General features: G+C 46.4%; 1 protein-coding gene across 1 annotated transcript in view; it reads left to right on the forward strand.

The window, feature by feature from the left end:
* Positions 1 to 25,000, forward strand: part of NUBP1 (NUBP iron-sulfur cluster assembly factor 1, cytosolic) — a 177,824-nt gene that overhangs the window by 48,192 nt on the left and 104,632 nt on the right. The window contains exons 2-4 of the mRNA XM_068109563.2: positions 5,026 to 5,130; positions 5,641 to 5,774; positions 10,864 to 10,932. Of these exons, the coding sequence (XP_067965664.1) occupies positions 5,026 to 5,130; positions 5,641 to 5,774; positions 10,864 to 10,932 (308 nt within the window). The remainder of the gene's footprint in view (positions 1 to 5,025; positions 5,131 to 5,640; positions 5,775 to 10,863; positions 10,933 to 25,000) is intronic.

Below are 25,000 nucleotides of genomic sequence, written 5' to 3' on the forward strand. Positions count from 1 at the left end.
GGTTACACGAAGTACTGAACTGTAATTTTACTGTCCGTAATCCCAGTCATAATTTAGCTTTTGTTTTTGTTGAAATTTTTTTTGGCTAATGTGCAAAATAAAGAGATACTTCTGGAAAACGTACAGAAGTTTAACACAGTACTGTCCGTGAATTGAGTTCGATATCAGTTTACATCACTTTCAAGGATCAATTTATTTGCTTCGAAATGTCAAATGTGGTTTTTGTTTCTTTTAAAGGTGACGTTAACAAAATCTAGAATAATTTCAACATAATTCCAATGAACTTTTGGTTCTAAGTCATCTTGAAAAGTAAGTTCACCCCCACAAAAAAAAATATTCCATATTAAATGCCAAGTCTGTGTATATATATATATATATATGTATGTATATATATATATATATATATATATATATATATATATATATATATATATATATATATATATATATATATATATATATATATATATATATATATATATATATATAATGTGTATATATGTATACACAAAGAATTAAGTTAAGCACCCCTACACAACGAATTAAGGTAAGCACCCCCTAATATATATTCTTTGTGTATATGTATACATTGGCATATATTCTAAGGTATGTGAGATCAAATAATGATTGGTATGACATTAGTTATTGACGTTATTGACGTTATTGACGTCACTTACACGTTATTGACATTACACGTTATTGACGTTATTGACGTTATTGACGCAAAGATCGCTAGAGGTCTTCTCAGAACAATGACTGTACGTTCGAAAACATAAACGTCATCCACACTGTCCGTGATGGACCTATAGCTCCATACTTAAATTGAGGTGAAAATATGCCTAAAATTCCCAAAAATTTTCACCTTAAATTATGCAGAACTAGGGCATGCCCGTACTATATATAAGCTAGGACGTGCCCGTACGTGGGTGCCCATTCCTTGCCAAAAAAAAAAAAAAAAAAAAATTTGTGTAGGGGTGTGTGTGTGTAAACATCCTAGGGCGTGCCCGTACGTGGGTGCAAAAAAACATGCGTGCAAACAACAACAAAAAAAAACTTTGAAACCACGTGGCAGTAACGACCACAGAACCCCCCCCCCCCCTCTATTTACATGAATGGTTTGGTCCATTCGCAACGACCACAGAACCCCCCCCCTCTATTTACATGCAATGGTTTGGTCCAAAGCGAACCGCTTGCAGTGTTTGGTAAAGAAATCGCCATAGCTCGGTAAGTACTTGTCCGATTAATATGAAACCTTGAAAAGGCACATCCTCGGGTCCCCAGCAATATACCTGGCAAGTTTAAAGTATATCGGACCCGTGGTTGTCGAGAAACAGCGGTCACAGACAAACATACACACATACACACATACACACATACACACATACAAACACACAGAGATTAATGGAATTATAGATAGATAAAATATTGAAAACGGCATGATTGTTATGTTTTTATGTGACCATAATATCACTTCTCCAGAAAATATAGCAATATCATGGGTATATTACACTGTTTTGACGACAACAAACTTGTAATGTGCGAGGTTGTAAAAAAACGGGGGGGGTGCTTAACTTAATTCTTTGTGTATATATATATATATATATATTGTTACGGACACGGCTTAAGATGTTGCTTGACCGAGCGGAATGGCCGCCGTGTTCGCACAGTTTACCCGATTACCCCCAACTCACCCGATTCCACTCGAACGTTGGCCAATTCGCGCTACGCTAAATCAATGATGGAAAGGACACAACGACTGGGATAAATGAAACGACGCAAGGGGTACAGTTCTCAAGACCTCCGGAGGAGGATATAATTAGTGGTGGAGAAAAGGGGTAGATTACAAGGTAATGAGGTAAAGACACAGAAGAGATAGGCACTTAGACACAGTCTTATCTATCCCAGACAGACCACAGACAAACGGAACAAGACTGACTTACACAGGGATTGATGGCAGGGAAGGACAGGCAGTCGATAGCACAAGGTGCACCTTGGCTCAGGGACAGGAATAAAGCACGGTCCAGTCCAGAGATGCGGGGAGGTGTCACAGCGCTCGGAGGTGGCGTCCTTCTCTCTCCAAGCTCAGGGCGCATCTGACGTCACCTCCCTCTTCCTGCGCATGCTCAGTGGGGAGTCACACGCCCTCGGCTCGTTGGCTCCGCCCCAGATGGGACCGATCCGCCACTTCTATTGGGTGCGGGGGTTACCGGGCTCCGCCCTTGACGAGGAGCTGACAGCGAGCCCCTACTTGGTAACCCCGTCGAGCACATGCTCGATGGCGGCTCGTTGGAAAGGCCTGGTGCACTCCCAACACCCCCCACCAACCAAGCCGGAGTGAGGACGCGCACTTCCCGCGCCGCCGCCGTTGTTGTTGTTGTTGTTGTTGTTGCTGAACCGTGAGGAAGAGCTGCGGGGAGGTATTGGGAGGTCCTAAACTTCCTAACGGTGCCATACAATCACATTCTGGTGCAACGAAGAGTCAGAATTAATGGAAACGAGTCCTTAACTGACATAGACTAAGAATAACTAGCAAGATGTCCTATAGTTGTCTACGTGAGATGCGGTGGACCTGGATGCGACATTTAATGGGGGAAATAGGGGGAGGTCGGGTCTACAGAGTGTTGTTTACAGAAAATGGGACTAGGGAATGGGGGATTGGGGATAGTTGGGGAGTATTGAGGAAATAGGGGAATATTTACAAGCGGATATGGATGGATGCCAATCCCATATCCGCAACAATATGTATAATCTATAAATGTATGTATACATAATATAATAAATGTATAATAAATAAATATATAATAAATAAATATATATATATATAATAAATAATATATATTCTGGATCATCACCAAAATCTAATAATTTCGTCCTTGTCACACATCTAACCTGTCCACCAACTGTTCGGCTTTATGGCTGCTATAGATTAGCTGGGAAACTTTTATATTTGTATTCCCAGTTGCGAACAGTCGTGGTCAATAGGCAGGAGTTATTGGCCACAGCTGCCGTTGCGTATGAGAGACATGATCGACATTTGTTTTGTGGTATTATTTATTAAATAATTCCTTGTAAAACCACAAGGCACAGATATTGCATTTATTTCATATTTCTTGTACCAAATGCTAGGAATATAACATAAATAGCATGAAGCAGCCTGCCCCAGACGTAACGGATGCTTCTGGATGCTGAGAGACAATGGCTTTTGTGACTGGTTAGGGGAAGCAGAGAACCAAACTGCTACTGTTGACACGTTTAATCATTCTCCACCAAAGTAGTTGTTTGCCCTGCACATGAGGAACAGCAAGATGCAGTAGTTTAGCTTGTCGTGTGAGTGGATGAGATGTGTCCAAGCATTGAGTGGATGAGATGTGTCCAGGCATTGAGTGGATGAGATGTGTCCAAGCATTGAGTGGATGAGATGAGATGAGATGTGTCCAAGCATTGAGTGGATGAGATGTGTCCAAGCATTGAGTGGATGAGATGTGTCCAAGCATTGAGTGCATGAGATGTGTCCAAGCATTGAGTGGATGAGATGTGTCCAAGCATTGAGTGGATGAGATGTGTCCAAGCATTGAGTGGATGAGATGTGTCCAAGCATTGAGTGGATGAGATGTGTCCAAGCATTGAGTGGATGAGATGTGTCCGAGCATTGCGTGGATGAGATGTGTCCAAGCATTGAGTGGATGAGATGTGTCCAAGCATTGAGTGGATGAGATGTGTCCAAGCATTGAGCGGATGAGGTGTGTCCAAGCATTGAGTGGATGAGATGTGTCCAAGCATTGAGTGGATGAGATGTGTCCAAGCATTGAGTGGATGAGATGTGTCCAAGCATTGAGTGGATGAGATGTGTCCAAGCATTGAGTGGATGAGGTGTGTCCAAGCATTGAGTGGATGAGATGTGTCCAAGCATTGAGTGGATGAGATGTGTCCAAGCATTGAGTGGATGAGATGTGTCCAAGCATTGAGTGGATGAGGTGTGTCCAAGCATTGAGTGGATGAGATGTGTCCAAGCATTGAGTGGATGAGATGTGTCCAAGCATTGAGTGGATGAGATGTGTCCAAGCATTGCGTGGATGAGATGTGTCCAAGCATTGAGTGGATGAGATGTGTCCAATCATTGAGTGGATGAGATGTGTCCGAGCATTGCGTGGATGAGATGTGTCCAAGCATTGAGTGGATGAGATGTGTCCAAGCATTGAGTGGATGAGGTGTGTCCAATCATTGAATGGATGAGATGTGTCCAAGCATTGAGTGGATGAGATGTGTCCAAGCATTGAGTGGATGAGATGTGTCCAAGCATTGAGTGGATGAGATGTGTCCAAGCATTGCGTGGTTGGTGGTCTGTTCCTGTCAATGTCACCGCTCGACTGTTTCAATGAGAGTTTTTCTGTTTTCATGTGAAACGGTACCGTTGCTATGACAGCAGAACTCATTGTCGAATCTTGAGGCATTCCCCTCACTGTAGCTCTGATCGACGATTTTTTACTTGCAAAATCGAAGATTTTTCAAGTATATTGGTCGGTTGCGTTTGTGGTTCTGTCTGTCTGTTTGTTTGTGTGTCTGTTTGTCATTGGCCTACAGGTCACAATTATAAACCAATCGTCACGAAACTTCACCAAGTTGTTTAAGTCGTCCCCATTGAGAAGCCTATTGATTTTGAGGTCAAAGGTCAACTCAAGGTCAAATTTTAAAATCATCAATTTTCATCTAAAAAGCCGTCAATTCCCAACCGATTGAGTTTAAAATTGAACAGCATTTGCACATTGAGTCACTAAATAGGGAAAGCAACTATTTTTGAGGTCAAAGGTCAACTCAAGGTCAACCTTCCAAAATCATCATTTTTCATCTGAAAAATCGTCACTTTTCTTCCTATTGACCCGAGCTTTGATCAAGATTGTCAATTTTCATCTTGATGAAATGGACAATTTGCTGTATCAATGGAATTTTTTTCATTGGGGATTGGGGGGGGTGGATTTTGCAAGTATCGTGCTCCGCATGACGTCTTCTTATTTGTTTGTTTTTCAGATTGCCCCGGCACGAGCACCGAGCAGGCAGGGAAGGCCTCGCCTTGCCAAGGTTGTCCCAACCAAGCCTTGTGTGCATCTGGTCAGGCCCAGGTCCCCGACCCAGGTAACTGGAAGTGATTTTGATGGCCTATCAGATGTACAGCCATATTAGAATCTCACCATTTTGATGATATTATTCCCAACATATGTACTGTTGTACATCTCTGAGAATTTTGCCAACTGTAATCCAGGAAAATGCAGTGTGAATTCTCCTGGGAAACTAGTTATTCAAATTTGATTTTCCTTCCTGGAAGTATAGAGAGGTTAGTTGTTGGGAAGGGGGAGGGCGTGGTATTGAGCAGCAAACTTACCTGATTTGGGGATGGAGTTAACATGGGGTCGTGCATCTTGTATAAATAAGTTTATAGCTGTTTTGTTCGCTCGAAAGATATTACAAATTTACTTGGTAATGTAACTCCTTTACACATCCATTGCCATTTGTCCAGCTGAGGTTGTTCATATCCACCTGTGCCACCTGCTAGGTGTTGTGGCATCTTCGGTACATATGCGGATGTAACAGCTTTACACCCGCGGCCCATATTCTGACCCTGGTTGAAATTATGTGTTCGTGCAGCCGTGCAGCAGATCAAGGAGAGGCTCAACGGTGTGAGGTACAAGGTGCTGGTGCTGTCAGGAAAAGGGGGAGTCGGGAAGAGCACCCTGACAGCTCAGCTGGCTTTTGGAATCGCCACCGACGAAAGCAAACAGGTCAGGACGTGATGCGTGTACTCCCGAATGTGCGTGCTTGTGGCTCTTCCGGATTCTCAATGTCACCAGACGTGGCGGCCTTTGCAGAAATATCCGGCACGTTTGTTGCTAATGGGGATCCTTTACACACGGCCATGGGAGTGGAAATGCATCGCTAATTATGATCCAGTAATTCTTAATTTTGAATTTCTTTTCCTTTTCTCTTCAAGTGCCCACAGGGATTAGGGGGGCAGGGCGAGTGGGGGGCGAGGGGGAGCAAACACCACCAGCAGTGGTCATCTACACATACAGTACAATCGCAATTTAATAACAATTGTGAGTAACAATAAATAAATAATGTCAAATAATAACGTAAACGTTTCCAACGGATCCGACTATAAAGTGTCCGATTGGTGTTTCGCATGAAGGGTGAGGAACCAATGTGCATTGGCAGTCGGATGGACGTTAAGTTGGGTGTCCCGTCTGCTAGCATTAGCTGGCGGACACAAGATCCCATGGGGTTTGTTTCAGGTGAATTATCGCCAACACCCTGATCAAATTAAATTCCTGTCACAAAGTGTAGTCATACTCCATGATGATCCCCCCCTCCCCACCCCCATTACCTGTAGTCCACGACATCCCCTTTAATCCACGCTGAACCCTCCCTCCTCCCCTCACCCCCGTTGTTCATGACGACTCCCCCGCCGTCACCTGAAGTCCACGATGACCCACTCCATTGTCACCTGCAGTCCACAACGAACCCCCACCATCATGCATAATCCATGATGAGAACCTCCTCCCACCCCGCCCCATCCCCCATAGTCCACAAATTCCTCACTCTGTCCCTCATTATCCACCATAATCCCCCATTATTCACAACGACCCCCCATTCCCCGAAGTCCACAACTTCCCACCCCGACCATCCCATGAACTCCCACCCCGACCATCCCATGACTTCCCACCCCAACCGTCTCATGACATCCACGACTTCCCTTTCTTGTGGCGCCCCAACTGTACCGTGGTGTCCATGACTTCCCATCCTGCGGCGTCCACGACCTCCCACCTCTGAGGCACCCACGACTTCCCGCCCCGACTGTCCCACGACTTCCCGCCCCGACGGTCCCACGACTTCCCGCCCCGACGGTCCCACGACTTCCCGCCCCGACGGTCCCACGACTTCCCGCCCCGACGGTCCCACGACTTCCCGCCCCGACGGTCCCACGACTTCCCGCCCCGACGGTCCCACGACTTCCCACCCCGACGGTCCCACGACTTCCCGCCCCGACGGTCCCACGACTTCCCGCCCCGACGGTCCCACGACTTCCCGCCCCGACGGTCCCACGACTTCCCGCCCCGACGGTCCCACGACTTCCCGCCCCGACGGTCCCACGACTTCCCGCCCCGACGGTCCCACGACTTCCCGCCCCGACGGTCCCACGACTTCCCGCCCCGACGGTCCCACGACTTCCCGCCCCGACGGTCCCACGACTTCCCGCCCCGACGGTCCCACGACTTCCCGCCCGGACGGTCCCACGACTTCCCGCCCGGACGGTCCCACGACTTCCCGCCCGGACGGTCCCACGACTTCCCGCCCGGACGGTCCCACGACTTCCCGCCCGGACGGTCCCACGACTTCCTGCCCCGACCATCCCACAGCGTCCACGACTTCCCGCCCGGACGGTCCCACGACTTCCCGCCCCGACCATCCCACAGCGTCCACGACTTCCTGCCCCGACGGTTCCATGACTTCCCGCCCCGACAGTCCCGCGACTTCCCGCCCCGACGGTCCCACGACTTCCCGCCCCGACGGTCCCACGACATCCCGCCCCGACGGTCCCACGACTTCCCGCCCCGACGGTACCACGACTTCCCGCCCCGACGGTCCCACGCCTTCCCGCCCCTACTGTCCCGCAGCGTCCACTACTTCCCGCCCCGACGGTCCCATGACTTCCCGCCCTGACGGTCCCACGACATCCCGCCCCTACCGTCCCGCAGCGTCCACGACTTCCGGCCCCGACGGTCCCACGACTTCCCGCCCCGACGGTCCCACGACTTCCCGCCCCGACGGTCCCACGACTTCCCGCCCGGACGGTCCCACGACTTCCCGCCCGGACGGTCCCACGACTTCCCGCCCGGACGGTCCCACGACTTCCCGCCCGGACGGTCCCACGACTTCCCGCCCCGACCATCCCACAGCGTCCACGACTTCCTGCCCCGACGGTCCCACGACTTCCTGCCCCGACGGTTCCATGACTTCCCGCCCCGACGGTCCCGCGACTTCCCGCCCTGACGGTCCCACGACTTCCCGCCCCGAAGGTCCCACGACATCCCGCCCCGACGGTCCCACGACTTCCCGCCCCGACGGTACGACGACTTCCCGCCCCGACGGTCCCACGACTTCCCGCCCCTACTGTCCCGCAGCGTCCACTACTTCCCGCCCCGATGGTCCCATGACTTCCGGCCCCGACGGTCCCACGACTTCCCACCCCGATGGTCCTACGACTTCCCGCCCCTACCATCCCACAGCGTCCACGACTTCCCGCCTCAACGGTCCCACGACTTCCCGCCCCGACAGTCTTACGACTTCCCGCCCCTACCATCCCGTAGCGTCCAGGACTTTCCGCCCCGACGGTCCCACGACTTCCCGCCCGGACGGTCCCACAACTTCCCGCCCGGACGGTCCCACCACTTCCCGCCCCGACGGTCCCACGACTTCCCGCCCCGACGGCCCCACGACTTCCCCCCCCCCCCCCCCCCCGGTGGTCCCACGACTTCCCGCCCCGACCATCCCACAGCGTCCACGACTTCCCGCCCCTACCGTCCCACAACGTCCACGACTTCCCGCCCCTACCGTCCCGCAACGTCCACGACTTCCTGCCCCGACGGTCCCATGACTTCCCGCCCCTACCGTCCCGCAGCGTCCACGAATTCCCGCCCCGACGGTCCCATGTCTTCCCGCCCCGACGGTCCCACGACTTCCTGCCCCGACGGTCCCACGACTTCCTGCCCCGACGGTTCCATGACTTCCCGCCCCGACGGTCCCGTGACTTCCTGCCCCGACGGTCCCACGACTTCCCGCCCCGACGGTCCCACGACATCCCGCCCTGACGGTCCCACGACTTCCCGCCCCGACGGTACCACGACTTCCCGCCCCGACGGTACCACGACTTCCCGCCCCGACGGTACCACGACTTCCCGCCCCGACGGTCCCACGACTTCCCGCCCCGACGGTCCCACGACTTCCCGCCCCTACTGTCCCGCAGCGTCCACTACTTCCCGCCCCGACGGTCCCATGACTTCCCGCCCTGACGGTCCCACGACATCCCGCCCCTACCGTCCCGCAGCGTCCACGACTTCCGGCCCCGACGGTCCCACGACTTCCCGCCCCGACGGTCCCACGACTTCCTGCCCCGACGGTCCCACGACTTCCTGCCCCGACGGTCCCACGACTTCCTGCCCCGACGGTCCCACGACTTGCCGCCCCGACGGTCCCACGACTTCCCGCCCTGACGGTCCCACGACTTCCCGCCCCGACGGTTCCACGACTTCCTGCCCCTACCATCCCACAGCATCCACGACTTCCCGCCCTGACGGTCCCACGACTTCCCGCCCCTACCATCCCACAGCGTCCATGACTTCACGCCCCGACGGTCCCACGACTTCCTGCCCCGACGGTCCCACGACTTCCCGCCCCTACCATCCCACAGCGTCCACAACTTCACGCCCCGACGGTCCCACGACTTCACGCCCCGACGGTCCCACGACTTCCCGCCCCGACGGTCCCACGACTTCCCGCCCTGACGGTCCCACGACTTCCCGCCCCGACGGTCCCACGACTCCCCGCCCCGACGCTCCCACGACTTCCTGCCTCTACCATCCCGCAGCGTTCATGACTTCCCACCCCGATGGTCCTACGACTTCCCGCCCCTACCGTCCCACAGCGTCCACGACTTCCCGCCTCAACGGTCCCACGACTTCCCGCCCCGACAGTCTTACGACTTCCCGCCCCTACCATCCCGTAGCGTCCACGACTTTCCGCCCTGACGGTCCCACGACTTCCCGCCCCGACGGTCCTACGACTTCCCGCCACGATGGTCCCACGACTTCCCGCCCCGACGGTCCCACGACTTCCCGCCCCGACGGTCCCACGACTTCCTGCCCCGACGGTCCCACGACTTCCCGCCACGACGGTCCCACGACTTCCCGCCAGGACGGTCCCACGACTTCCCGCCCCCGACGGTCCCATGACTTCCTGCCCCGACCGTCCCACGACTTCCCGCCCCGACGGTCCCACGACTTCCCGCCCCGACGGTCCCACGACTTCCCGCCCCAACGGTCCCACGACTTCCCACCCCGACAGTCCCACAACTGCCCCGCAGCGTCCACGGAGACCTACCCGACCATCCCACGGCATACACAGCAACAACCTCCCTCTCCCCCTTCAAATCCACACCTGCCACGGCTCCCTTGCTCTCCATGAATGAATGAATGAATGATCGTTTTAAGGCCATTTTCCCTGCTGGAGCAGGGGTTAGCCTTGCGGCCCATGACAATCATGGTTCCCTGTTTGAGGCAATGTTTTTATGGCCGGATGCCCTTCCTGACGCCAACCCTTGGTCACGCTCTTACAATGCTCAGGGATACGGTGTACACACCGTGATCATTCATCCCAGCAAGCTGGTACTCAATTTGCCGACCTCGGAAGGATGACAGGCTGAGTCAACCCCCCTGGCGTTAATTCAGCGATCGACCGGGATTCGAACCCAGGATCCTAGGATCCCAAGCCGGCATGCTAACTGCTAAGCCAACACCAGGGCTCTCCATATTTATTGAAATTCCATTCCTCTTCCAAACATAACCGTTAAAGTTCTTCACGAAAAATTTTAATTCCCATTATTTTAAAAGTTTTTTGTTTTGCTGTGTTTGAAGCTTATGGAAGAGCTTGTAAATTTATCAAATGTAGAGCAATAACATGGATAGATTTATTTACTTTCAAATGCTTTGCAAGGACACTGAGAGACGAAAGACAAATCGGCATGGTGAACATGCTGATGAACCGGAACATTCCTTGTGTCCTAATATCCATTTGTAAACCTCTGTGCATCTCCAGGTGGCAGTCTTGGATATCGACATCTGTGGTCCTTCGATGCCAAGAATTCTTGGTTTGGACGGGGAACAGGTAATGGTAATTCGTCAGTGTGTCCAATTAATAGGCACAATCATCCATCACCACCACACTACATCTATCTGTGTCTGGATTTATCGCAAAGTGTTTGTGACCCCCCACCCGTTCCCAAAGGGAGTTGAAAAGGTATTGTAATCTGTGTGCGTCAGCCAATGAGTCCGCAGACCGATATATTGCACTCACAAGGGGCCTTTAAGCACAAGTCGACAAAGTTGTCCTATTTAACAATAATGTTTTTATATCTGAATTAACTTGAAGATAATTTTGTGTCTTGAATGTGGATTATGTCAAAGCTGTCAAGTTGACCTTTTGAATGCCCGAGATATGTCGAAGGAGACGGTTCTAACTCCCTGATTGAGATTGAGGGCCTCCATCCATTCCTGAGAGAGGAGCAGAAGTATGTGCAGAGTTAGTGACTGGGACGGAATTCAAACTGATGGTCAGAGACAAGACTGTTTGAAAAGGGGAATGGCTTGACATCAGAAGCGATGATGGTTTCCATGACTCCACTTGTGGTTGTAAGCAAGCTTATGGCCCTAGTTGAGGGGATCTGTCTCTGCACTCTTCTTGTAGATAGGAGTGGTGTTTACTTACTTCCAGGCAGTTGGGAGGTGGCCAAAGGAGGACAGGATGAATAGAGGAGAAACGAGCAGCTGATTAGGATTTGAGAAAGTGATCTGAGATGTCGTCTGCCCGTCATGGATGAAGAGTCGATGCTGAACAGGAGTAAAGAAACTAATTCCTACACAGAGTCAAGAGGGGTTAAGGTGGTATTCTGATTTTGTGGTTGTATCAGCTGGAAGGTGTGAAAACATTTTGCTACCTCGGAGACATGCTGAATGGAGAAGGCGGATCAGACTCGGCAACGGTTGCTGGAGTGAGATGTGCATGGAAGAAGTTTCAGGAACTGAGTGGCGTGCTGACGAGGAGGGGAGTGTCGTTGAAGCTGAAGGGAAAGGTATATGCTGCATGTGTGAGAAGTGTTATGATTTATGGGAGCGAGACATGGGTAATGAATGTAGAGCAGCAACGAAGGTTGGAAAGGGTGGAAATGCGAATGGTTCGACGGATGTGCGGAGTATCGTTGAGAGAGAGGAAGACAAATGATGAATTGCGAAAGATGATGGGAATAGAGCCTGTGATTGATGCTGTGAAGAGAAACAGGTTGAGATGGTTTGGTCATGTGTTGAGGAAGGATGAAAGTGACTGGTTGAGAAGAGTGATGGAAATGAATGTAGAAGGAAGTAGAGGACGGGGAAGACCGACAAAGACTTGGCTAAAGATGGTTGAAGAAGAAATGCGGGCAAGGGGGTTAACAAGGAGAGATGCAGAAAATAGGGCAAAATGGAGAAGATTGTCACGGGGACCGCAAGGCTAACCCCCGCTCTCGCAGGGAAAATGCCTGTTGTTGTTTGTTGTATCAGCAAAGTTGTGGAGTCATTCTGAAAGTGTGCGACTGTTGGCGCAGCCGCGATGTGCCAAAAATGACATTTCTCTCCAGGTTCTGCATCTTTCTGCTCGTCCTTTCCTTTCCATCAGGCACTCGACATTCCACAAGAACGCGAATCATGAAATCGAATTTGTCGATTTTATTTCGTTTTGATCATTTTATGAAGTCTATCTTTTCATGTCGCTCTAATATGTGCTCCCTCATTAAGTCTGTCGGATGCGCACGATGCTCACGCACAACGTGTCCGATGTTATTGCATTTTCTCTTCTGTTAAGCTGTTTTGGAATGGTCCTTACCCTGCCTGAGCTTGTGCGACAGACTTGTCTCGTCGAAGTGCATTAGCGAGCCGGATTTAATGATATGCCTCAGATTCTCAGTGCAGTAATGCGTTTTATTGAATTTGTGGGAATGGTAACAGAACAGCGATTGCCAAGGTCGGAGATCTCCGCTGAGCATTACCAAGAGCCGCCACCCAAAATGGTCGGTGTGTAATGGCCGCAGAGGTCTTCGCAGGTTGGCATTCACCCTTGTGCCAGGGCTGTGTTGTTTTTGCCCTAACGGCTTCACAAATGGCACACGTTGGTTATTATGAAAGTTATGGGGAAACAACAACACCCTACCTCAACCCAAAGGATGCCATTTTCAAAAGGCTGAAGAATCTGCATATCATTAGCATATTGAATAGGTTCATCATTCACGATGAAGGAGGAGTTGGTACATGAGAAACGTCGATGAAAATGAATGATCGATTCGGAGAGTGATCTCCACCGTGGATCCGTCGAGTTAACTCAATCCAACATTTGCATTTGCTCGGAGGGGCACGAGGTCTATGGTGCTCACCATGGCAGACTTGTGGTTGGTGGTTTGTTACCTGCGCCACCAAAGGTGGACGGAGGTTATGTTTTCAGCCCTGTCTGTTTGTTTTTCTGTGAGCACGAGATCGGATCCGGATCCTATAGATTTTTTTCAGGTTATCCGGATTCAGATTTTATATATATATATATGTATATATATATATATATATATATATATATATATTATATATATATATATATATATATATATATATATATATATATATATATATATATTGTTACAGATCGCGGTTTAAGATGTTATGATGGGCCGAGCGGATGGTCCAACCGCGACCTAACAGGATCCCCAATTGGCCCGATTCCACCCGACGTTGACCAGATCGCACCGCAGATATTCAATCGGGAAACCTCTAAAGCGACCGAAAGAGAAGGAAAAGAGAAGAAGACAGAGTACGGAGGAAGAACAGATTTATTATACACACACAAGCAAAAAGAAAGAGCGACCAAAATTATTTACAAGCAATGGATGGAAAAAGCAGTCACACAGTGCATCGTTAGCTTATTCTATTCAATTTACTTAACCCCAAGACAACGAGTAGGACAGACGACGTTCACACTTACACGGGGGATATTGCAGGCAGGTAGGGCTTGAGGTGGATTGCTGGAGAGGGAGGCAGGGTCGGAGGCAGCAGCTCTCAATTCCTCGCGTTTTTGGCGGGAAAACCCTCCGTCGCGTATCCGCTGCCGATGCTGTAGACGTCACGCGCTGGCTCGGGCACACCTGCTCCTCTCCTTCTGGTGGAGCCGTCTCCCTCCTTTCAGTGCGTCTCTCCAAAGCTGGTTTCCTCGCCGAGTACCTCTCCTCTTTGGCTTGGAGCGTCTCGCATCTCACCGCTCACCGCTCCTCTCGTCTGTCGCCTCTTCGCTCATCTCCCAGGTCATCTGGTGAAGCAGTCCCTTCCAGTCCCTTTTATCACTCGGGGCGGAATCGAGCCGCCGGCTGCGAGGGCACGCCTACCGGGTCGCTAACCGCGGTGCTGGTTGGCCAAGTAGGGTTGGCTCACTCCTCCCCTCTATGACGAGGTGGAGACACGCCTTTCTTCTCCGAGATGAGCACATGGGCAATGGCGGCTTGCGGGATTGAACACCACTCGCACCCTTTTGAAAGGAACTTTGGAGAGCGGAGATGATTGGGGAAATTGGAAGGGCCTACGCTTATTTTGTTTGATACAATGCAAAGTCAATCTAGTGGGAAACACATATTTAGCCTACATAGAATAAGGAAATACACTATTTAAAAAGATATATCGTGGCCTGTGTGTAAGTTTCATGGAATTAACTAGGAGGACGGCTGCGACCATTATTTACATTACGAGGGTGTTACACATAACAAAACCACACTTTTTACATTCGTTACACTTCCTCCAAAATTGTTACACCTCTCAAAAACCGTTACACTTCTCAAATTCGTTACACTTCTCAAAACCGTTACAATATATATATATATGTATATATTATATGTATATATTATATATATATATTATATATTGTATACAAGATCGAGGCTCATGTAAGAGCTAACATTAATGACAAAAAAACTAGAACACCACTCAGTAGAGCGCATACTCCCGCCGTGGGTCAAGTTGGAGTAATACGTTTTGTTTAACATATTTTTGTTTAACATGTCCCCAAAACAATAAATGAAAAAGAAAGTAGGCCCTAACTGTCAGAGAATTTATTTTGATATATCTCGGAATTAGAGGAGAAAAACATCATTTAGGAATAAGAATAAAAGCTTTAATGCAGTAAAACAGAAAAGAAAATTCCCACAAAAATTTCCTGGATCCGGAATAATATCCTGAGCTTCACCAAAAACTAATCAATTCTTCCTTATCCTAAGGGCAATCATCCCACCAACTTTCATTCAAATCCGTTCAGAACTTTTCCAGATATCTTGTTCACGAACATACGAACACACATGCACGCACGCACGCACACACACACACACACACACACACGGACGGACGGACACGATCGAATGCATTACTCCCTGGCAGGAGTAATAAACCTGAAAATCGCAGAGCCAGAATTATTTATTTGGTCTGGGAAGCCCATGCGAGGTTTCTTCTTCTTCAGCCCCTCACAACCCTGGGTGAATTTGCGATCTTTTAAAAAAAAAGTCGGAATTTTGCCAAATCTGTTTTATTCGTTTGTTAATATACCTCAGCCATTGACAAATTTGGAATTATAATTTTATTTGAGGTTCAAATTAACCCGGGAGATTGTGTCAAATGATGCCTGCAAGTCTGCAAGTCTGTACTTGTGATAAATAATTAATCGTCCACAGCCGATGACTCTTCTTCTTCACGCAATAACAACTTCTAGCTTCCAGACCGTACATCCAATCATCTTCAAATTTTGCACACTTGTTACTCTTCATGACTTCTAATACAGTATGAAGTTTCACGTCGATCAATGAAGTGGTTCAAGAGATATAAATATTTTAATAATTGCGTTTAATTAACGATATCTGCCAAACCACGTGACCTATCGCAAATTCCAAAAGGACATTTTAGTAGACTGACATGCTGAACAGATCTGTGAAGTTTCCCCTCGATTGGATCACAAATGAGGGAGGAGCTAGGTTTTAAAGGTTTGTGCTTAAGAACGTCAGAACTCTCAAACCATGTGATGCATGACGTCATGCTCGGTGACTTTTTTGTTCGTCATGGTTATGCGATTCTGCCTGCAAAGTCTGGCCTCGATCTGTTCAGGCGTTTTGGAGAAAATTGGATTTTAGTGTTTTTCACTCAAAACAATATGGCGGCCGAACCACGTGACCTGTGACGTCATAATTACCATTAAAATATTCCACAGACCGAGTCCCTCCTATGGTGAAAATTTGCTCTCAATCGGTCCAATTATTGCAGAGAAAATGGTTTTTAAAGGAAAACAGAAAAAAAAATTCCTGGATGCGGAATAATATCCTGAGCTTCACCAAAAACTAATCAATTCTTCCTTATCCCAATGGCAACATCCCTCCAACTTTCATCCAAATCCGTTCAGAACTTCTCCAGGTATCTTGTTCACAAACACACAAACACATGAACATACTAACACACATACGCACACACACACACACACACACACACACACACACACACACACACACACACACACACACACACGGACGGACACGATCGAATGCATTACTCCCTGGCGGGAGTAACAAACGGACAAATAAGACAAAATAAAGGGAATGGGAGACAAGATGGGGAGAGGGGGGTGGGGGGGAAGCACACAAGTACAACATTTGAGAGCAGGGACATCGGGAGATCTGTGGGACGGAGAGGGCTTGGGAGGAGGAGGTGTGATCCACAAAATTCGTTTGCACCACGTATACCTGTTACAAGCCAATAACAAGCTGAACGTCCATAACACGAGTGTGTTCATTTTCGTTTATGACACTGTAAATGCATGTTTGTTTCTAAGTGTTCGATGTTATTGCATTAAATCGAAGATTTTTCAAGTACATTCGTCGGTTGCGTTTGTTATTCTGTTTGTTTGTCTGTTTGTCACTCGCCTACAGGTCACAATTCTAAACCGATCGTCATGAAACTTCATCAAGTGGTATAGAGGTCGTCACAATTGAGAAGCCTCTTGATTTTGATGTCAAAAGTCATATTAAGGTCAAATTTCTAAATTCGCCATTTTTAATCCGATTGACTTGAAAATTGCACAGCATTTGCAAAGTGCCTCACTGAATTGGGAAACCAACTATTTTTTGAAGTCTAAAGGTTAAAGGTCAAGTCAAGGTCAAACTTCCAAAATCATCAGTTTTCATCCGAAAAACCTTCAATTTTCATCCGCTTGATTTGAAAAATGAAAAACATTTGCATAGTGCCTCACTGAATTGGGAAACCAACAATTTTAAGGTTAAAAGGTCAAAGGTCAACTCAAGCTCAAAGTTCTAAAATCATCAATTTTCATCTGAAAGATCGTCACTTTTCATCCTATTAACCTGACCTTTGATCAAGATCGTTTATTTTAATCTTGATGAAATGGACAATTTGATGGATCAATGGCAACCTTTTGGGGGCGGGTGGGCGGGGAGGGTGAGGGGGGAGGGGAGGAGGTGGATTTTGCATGTATCGTGCTCTGCATGATGTCTTCTTGTTTTTGTTTGTTACTTGCAAAATCGAAGATTTTTTTCATGTACAGTCACGTGAAAAAGTACGTACACCCCATGTAAAGTTTTGACTTTTTCAACATATTTCAACATACAGCTATTTGATCTTCATTTCAACAATATTGATAGATAAAGGTGATATAATATAACAAATATCATGAAACATTTACATTTTGTGGTCCATTGTATAATTTAAATAAACATCTATGCAAATTTCGCATGTGGAAAAAGTAAGTACACCCTTGGCTCTAATAGGTGGTATTGCCCCCTTTGGCAGAAACAACCTCAAGTAGGTGTTTCTTATAACTGTCTAGCAGTCTCTGACATCGACTGGGAGAAATTTTTGCCCACTCCTCCAAGCAGAATTCTTTCAGCTGTGCGATGTTTGAGGGGTTTCTTGCATTCACAGCTCGTTTCAAATCCCCCCACAACATCTCGATGGGATTTAGATCCGGGCTTTGACTTGGCCATTCCAGAACCCTCCATTTCTTTCTTTTCAGCCATTCCTTGGTGGATTTACTGGTATGTTTAGGGTCATTGTCATGTTGCAAGGTCCACCTTCGGTTGAGCTTCAACTTTCCGACAGATGGCCTCACATTATCCTCAAGCACCCTCTGGTACAATGAATAATTCATAGTGGATTATATGATGGTGAGCTGCCCAGGCCCTGATACAGCAAAGCTGCCCCAAACCATAATATTTCCACCACATGCTTTACAGTTGGTATCAGGTTTTTGTGGTCAAAGGCTGTCTTTGGTTTTCGCCAAACATGTCTTCTGGTACTGTGGCCAAATAGCTCTACCTTTGACTCATCTGTCCAGAGCACATTGTTCCAGAAGTGCTGGTCTTTGCCGAGGTGTTCATTGGCAAACTTTAGTCTTGCCCTGATGTTCTTTCTGGACAGCAAAGGCTTCCTCCTGGCACACCTCCCATGTAGATCAAATTTGTGCAGCCTCTTTCTAATGGTAGACTCGTGCACTTTGACATCAACAGTGGCAAGAGCTACCTGTAGGTCCCGTGATGACATTCTGGGGTTCTTAGAGACTTCTTTCAGCATCTTGCGGTCTGCTCTCGGGCTGAACTTGCTGGGGCGGCCTGGCCCGAACAAGTTGGCAGTTGTTTGGAATCTTCTCCACTTGTAGATGATCTTCCGGACAGTCGAATGATTGATTTCAAATTGTTTGGAGATCTTTTTAAATCCCTTCCCAGATTTGCAGGCACCTATAACCTTGTTTCTGAAGGCCTCAGAGAGCTCTTTTGATCCAGGCATGGTAATGCCGCACACTTCAACAACAAACAGCAAACCAAACTAAATGTCTGAGGTTTAAATAAGACAGGTTCCTCCAAGATCCTCTCTAACGATGTTCTAATCATTTGCACCTGAGCTGGTGCACCCGATTCTAATTTTAGGTATTCGAAGTAGTGATAAATGTAGGGGTGTACTTACTTTTTCCACATGCGAAATTTGCATTTATGTTTATTTAAATTATACAATGGACTACAAAATGTAAATGTTTCATGATATTTGTTATATTATATCACCTTTATCTATCAATATTGTGGAAATGAAGATCAAATAGCTGTATGTTGAAATATGTTGAAAAAGTCAAAACTTTACATGGGGTGTACTTACTTTTTCACGTGACTGTAGCTCGTGCTTTTGATACAGTTTTGATACATACAGTCTGTATATTGGTTGGTTGCGTCTGTTATTCTGTTTGTCAATCGCCTAAAGGTCACAATTTTAATCCGATATTCATCATTCATGAAACTTCACCAGATGGTAGAGTTGCTCATGAGGAAGAGGCCTATTGATTTTGAGGTCATATTTCTAAAATTGTCATTTTTCATCCGATTAATTTGAGAGTTGAACAGAATTTGCATATTGAGTCACTAAATTGGGATACCAACTATTTTTGAGGTCAAACGTTAACTCAAGGTCAAACTTCTAAAATCATAAATTTTTGTCTGAAACATTGTCCATTTTCATCTGATTAACTTGGCAATTAAACAGCTATTGCATAGTACATCACTGAATTGTGAAGGCACCTATTTTTGAGGTGAAAGGGTCAAAGGTCAACTGAAGGTCTAACTTATAAAATCAATTTTCACCTGAAAAATCATAAATTTTCATCCGATTAACCTGAAGTTGAAGAAAATTGCAGAGTACATCACTGAATTGGGAAACCAACTATTTTGTGGTCAAAAGGTCAAAGGTCAACTCAAAGTCAAACTTCTAAAATCATCAATTTTCATCTGAAAAATCGTAACTTTTCATCCTATTAACTGTCAGATTAAAAAAGCAACGGCATAGTGCATCACTGAATTGGGAAAGGAACTATTTTTGAAGTCAAAAGGTCAACTCAAAGACGAACTTCTAAAATCATCAATTTTCATCTGAAAAATCATCAATTTTCATCCGATTGATCTTTGATTAAGATCTTTAATTTTAATCTTACTGAAATGGACAAGTATATGTGTCCATGGCAACATTTTGGGGTGGGGAATTTTGCAATTATCATGCTCTGCAAGATGCCTTTCTAGCTTGTTTATTTGTTTTCACATCGTGTATGTGCATTTTGGCTGGAGGGAAACTGTCACTATTTACACCCCCCCCCCCCCCCCTTTATTTCACATCTAAGATGATGTTCATGCATATTTATGATCGTGATTGAAATCCTAAAAGGGTAAAAGCGCATTTTGTAAAATGCTTTAAAATCATTTGTTTCAGACAGTGGGATATATTTACCATGTTGATGTTTTATTATTTATTTCGCTGGTTACCTCCACCACCATAGATGGACTGCGGTTATATTTTCAGCCCTGTTTGTTTGTCTGTGAACAGGATATCTCACAAGGTTTTGAATGGATTCAGACAAAATTTGCTGGACAGATTGGGTGTGTGACGAGGATGAATCGATTCAGTTTTGGTGAAGATCCGCATCCGCATCCGGATCCGGATATGGATGCGGATACGAGAATTTTTAGTGCTTCTTCACAATTGAGAGATGGAGCCAAAAACGATATATAGCACAATATCTCAGAAAGTTATTGACGTTAAAAAGTTATCGAATGAGACTTGGTAGGCAGGTTCATTGGTTAGGTGACAAGAACAAGCTGATTAGATTGTTCAGCCTGGTGGAGGTATGCGCTCTACCAAGTGCCGTTCTAGTATTAATTTAAAACCTTCAATGGCATTTTGGGAAATTTTGAAAGACTAGCAACGGTACCCACCCTATGGGCGGGGCTTCAATTGGGAGGCCCGAATGAAAAGGCAAAATATCAGAAATTGAAGGCTTTTTTTATTTTAAACGATTTATATAAACATCCATTAAATCCTATCACACGCAAATCATCAAAATCTAAACAGTATTTGTAGAATTTCAACAAAAGCCACATCATTATTCATATCGGTAAATATTATTCCATCGTGTTTGGAAAAACTGGAAAATTGGAAATTGGAAAAAAATTGGAAAAACAATATGGCCTATTTTACTCCAGGGTGTCCCAGGATTACCCACCCAAAATTTCGTTGCAATCGCTTCAGCCGTTTTTGCGGTACCAGGGAACGGACAGACAGACAGACAGACAGACATTTGTTGAATTATAGTAAGATGTTAATTTGTTGTTGACCAAAGAGCATCGTAAGGTGTGTAGCTCACCAGGTGCTGATAGCATCCTGAACTCCTCCTGAATCATTGCACCAGGGGCCTGGCCTTTCTTACTCGCAATCTCCCTTACGTGTTCACCACGTGGAAGGAAGAGGGCCATGAAAATATTTGTGGCATTTCTCTGGCTGTAGTTCTCTCGGCCGATGGACGACTGGCCTGTTTACTTGCCCTTGTGGATGTTATTGGTGAATCGATGCTTGGCCTTCCATATATTATTCTGGATCTTCCACAAACCTCGACCATGTTAAAAAAAATAGAGCGGTGTGATGCTCTACCCTTGATACTGCGGCTTGTGAATCCCCCTACTTGGGAACTCCAGTCGACCTTGACAATGGAAACAAGTTTGATGGTGCACGGAGTTCAGTCTCTCTCTGACACGTGGTTGCACGATTCACCCCGGAAAAAATGCAAAGCACCCGCTAAATAGGACGACAATGCTTCTTGGTGTTCAAGAACAAAATGCTGAACATGCAACTAAACCTGACACCCTGTTGACCTCTTTTTTGTAAATAAACTCGTTGGCACATGGCTCATATTGGCTCAAGTACTGCAATTGTTTGTCTGGATACCCTTTCAGGTCCATGCCATGGAATGCAGGCAGGCATTGAAATGTGATGGTCCCTCGGTCCAAATTGCAGCGAACACCTTTCTTTTTTGTCTTTTTTTGTTATAACTCGAGAGGTAAGGAATGTTTCGGCTAACAACTTTAGATTTGTTTTCGGGCATAAAACAATCAGTCACCATAATGTACATTGGGAGTTGAAAAGTTCTGCAAACGAGATGCGCACGATGCGAGAACGTGGTACTTCTTCCTGTAGAATGAAGAACGAGGGTTGATATCGGGTGGAAGTGAGTCGGAGGTCGGGGAGCACGTTGTGCTGAAAATGACTGAACTTTTTCATAGACTTTTATGATTTTCTCCATTGAAGGCCCCAATTGAATGTGATGATGTATGAGCATGTCCCTAAATGAAAAGCCATCTTTGTAATGCCTCAATCGCTTGAAGGGATTTTCTTGTTGTCCCGCCAGACTTGTTTTATCTTCCTTTTAAAGGACTTTTTAAAATCTAGGTCCATTGGAATATTTTATTTGGACCATTAATAGTCATAACATTAATCGGCAATTGATTTTTACACTTTTCCATGTGGACAGGCCTTCATCAACCGCTTAGCCGCAACCACGGCTGGAATCGAGACCTCTGGCTTAAGACTGAATTTGAAGTAGAACGCTCCGAGCAGGGCAGTGGTGGATGCTCCGGGTTTTTAGGAGTGTGTTTAAACACGCTCATTATCAGTATTTCAATCGTCCTAGTTTAGTCCCCTAAAGATTACCAAATGCACAGAAATGATTTATGCAAGGAGGATGGCAAGGATGGATACGCATGCAAGCTTTGGAGAAATAAAATACTGTCAACATTTTAATTAAGAACGAAATTGAACAACAGGAATACTGACACAGACAACAAGAAAAAGAGCAATCAGAGATTGCAAACCCTTGCCAGGATGTATTTTCAGTGGTTTTTAAGGCTTTTGTGTTAAAACAAGTATGGCGGCCGAACCACGTGACCGATGACGTCATCAGTATTTTTTGTCTAAACTAATTTATTCCTGGATTATGCTCAAGAAATTTCATCCTGATTGGATGAAGTTTTGTACTTGTCGAATTATGACGTCATAATGGAGGCATCGATGACATTATCATTAATATATTTTATTCCCCATGGAGAGTTCTTTACAATGAGCCATGTTTCAATTCTTTCTATTCAGCACTTTCGGAGATATAGAGGTGCAAAATTTTTCGTTTTTTCCAAGATGGCGGCCGAACCACGTGACCGATGACATCATCATTATTTGTTTTCTGAACTAATTTATTCCTAGATTATGCTCAAGAAATTTCATCTTGATTGGATGGTTTGGTACATGTCGAATTATGACGTCATAATGGAGGCACCTATGACATCATCATTAACATATTTTATTCCCCATGGAGAGTTCTTTACAATGTGCCATGTCTAAATTTTTTTCTATTCAGCACTTTCGGAGATATTGAGTTGCGAATGTTTTCAGTTTTTCCAAGATGGCGACCGAACCACGCGACTGATGACGTCATCATTTTATTTTTTCTCCACCAATTTATGCCGACATGACGCTCAAGAAATTTCATCTTGATCGGATGACGTTTTGTACTTGTCGAATTATGACGTCATAATGGAGGCACCTATGACATCATCATTAACATATTTTATTCCCCATGGAGAGTTCTTTACAATGAGCAATGTCTCAATTTTTTCTATTCAGCGCTTTCGGAGATATAGAGGTGCAAACCTTTTCGGTTTTTCCGAGATGGCGGCCGAACCACGTGACCTATGACGTCATAATTATTATTAAAAAATTATGCATGTCGAGTTGCACCCATGGTGAAAATTTGCTGTCGATCGGACCAAGCGTTGCAGAGAAAATCATTTCTTCTGTGCGGACAAACAAACAAACAAACAGACAGACAGACAGACAGACAAGCTGACTCAAATGCAATACCCTCTCCTCATCGAGGGTAACAAACTAGAACGGCACTCGGTGGAGTGCATACCTACACCAGGCTGAACAGTTTACTTTTTGTATCCCACGGATAGGCCGGATCTGCATCCGGACCTGATGTGAGCCAAAATTGAATCGGCTTGATGTTGTCACTCATCCACCAAGTTTTGTCATAATTATATTTTGGTCACAACAAAATTTTGAAATGACATGCTATATATCCTTTTTGGCCCCATCTCTCAACGGTGAAGAATCATTTTTAAAAATTCTCATATCCAGATCTGGAAACAGATCTTCACCAAAATCGAATCAATTTGTCCTCGTCACACACACCTGTCCACCATGTTTTGTCTGAATCTGAACATAACTTTTTGAGATATCCTGCTCACAGATAGACAAACAGGGATGAATACATAACCACCGTCCACCTCCATTCATCGCCATGCTTATTGGTACAAATAAATCAATGAAAAATCACTCATAGAGCGACACTTGGCAAAAGAGAACAAAACGGCAATCAGTAGAGCATCCTTTTGACCTAAAAAATAATTGGTGGTTGAATTATGTGACCTGATATGCAAATCGCGTTCAAATTTTAAGTCAATCGGATGAAAATTGAGGATTTTTGTAATTTGAAAAGGTTGTTGACCTTTTGACCTATGACCTTTTGGCCTATAACCAACCAAAAACCAACCACCTTTTAGAGGCCATTTTTCCCTGCAGAGCAGGGTTTGGCCTTTTTCAGGCACCCTGGTCCCCTTTTTGAAGCAATGTTTTATGGCTGGATGCCCTTCCTGACGCCAACCCTGTTTTTTTTTTGTTTGTTTGTTTTTTTGTATACTGAATCGAGGCTCGTGAAAGAGCTAACATTTACTTCACAAACAAATCAACCAGACAAACAAAATACCCAAAAAGAGGGAGCGGAAGACAAGATGGGGAGAGAAGGGGAAGCACACAAACACAACATCCGAGAGCAGGGAGATGTGTGGAAGGGAGAGGGCCCGGGGGGGGGGGTGGGGGGGGGGAGAAGTATAAAACACAAGGACACCAAGGACTTCCTGGACAGAAGTTGGTGTTTCAAAAAAGTGGAATTGGGGTGAAATTAGCGGGGGTAGAACAGATCAAGGTTTTGGATGGGGGAAGATAAGAAATGGTGGTGAACAGCTGTTTTAAAGACTTGAAGGGTGGAGTGGGATTGAAGAGAGTGAGGGAGTTTGTTCCAGAGGTGGGAGAAAAGAGGAATGAAGGAGTGAATGTGAGCAGAGGGTCTTGATTTTGGCAGTTTAACCATAAGAGGGTTGCAGGCAGATCTTGTGCGACCTGTAGGAATATTTGCGGGACAGAGCCCAGAGAGAGCTGGGGGGGGGGGGGGCAAGGCCAGAGAGGAGTCGGTAGAAGACGGA

The sequence above is a fragment of the Myxine glutinosa genome, chromosome 3 (genome assembly GCF_964187855.1).
Source record: "Myxine glutinosa chromosome 3, kmMyxGlut1.1, whole genome shotgun sequence".
In the NCBI taxonomy this organism is placed as follows: domain Eukaryota; kingdom Metazoa; phylum Chordata; class Myxini; order Myxiniformes; family Myxinidae; genus Myxine; species Myxine glutinosa.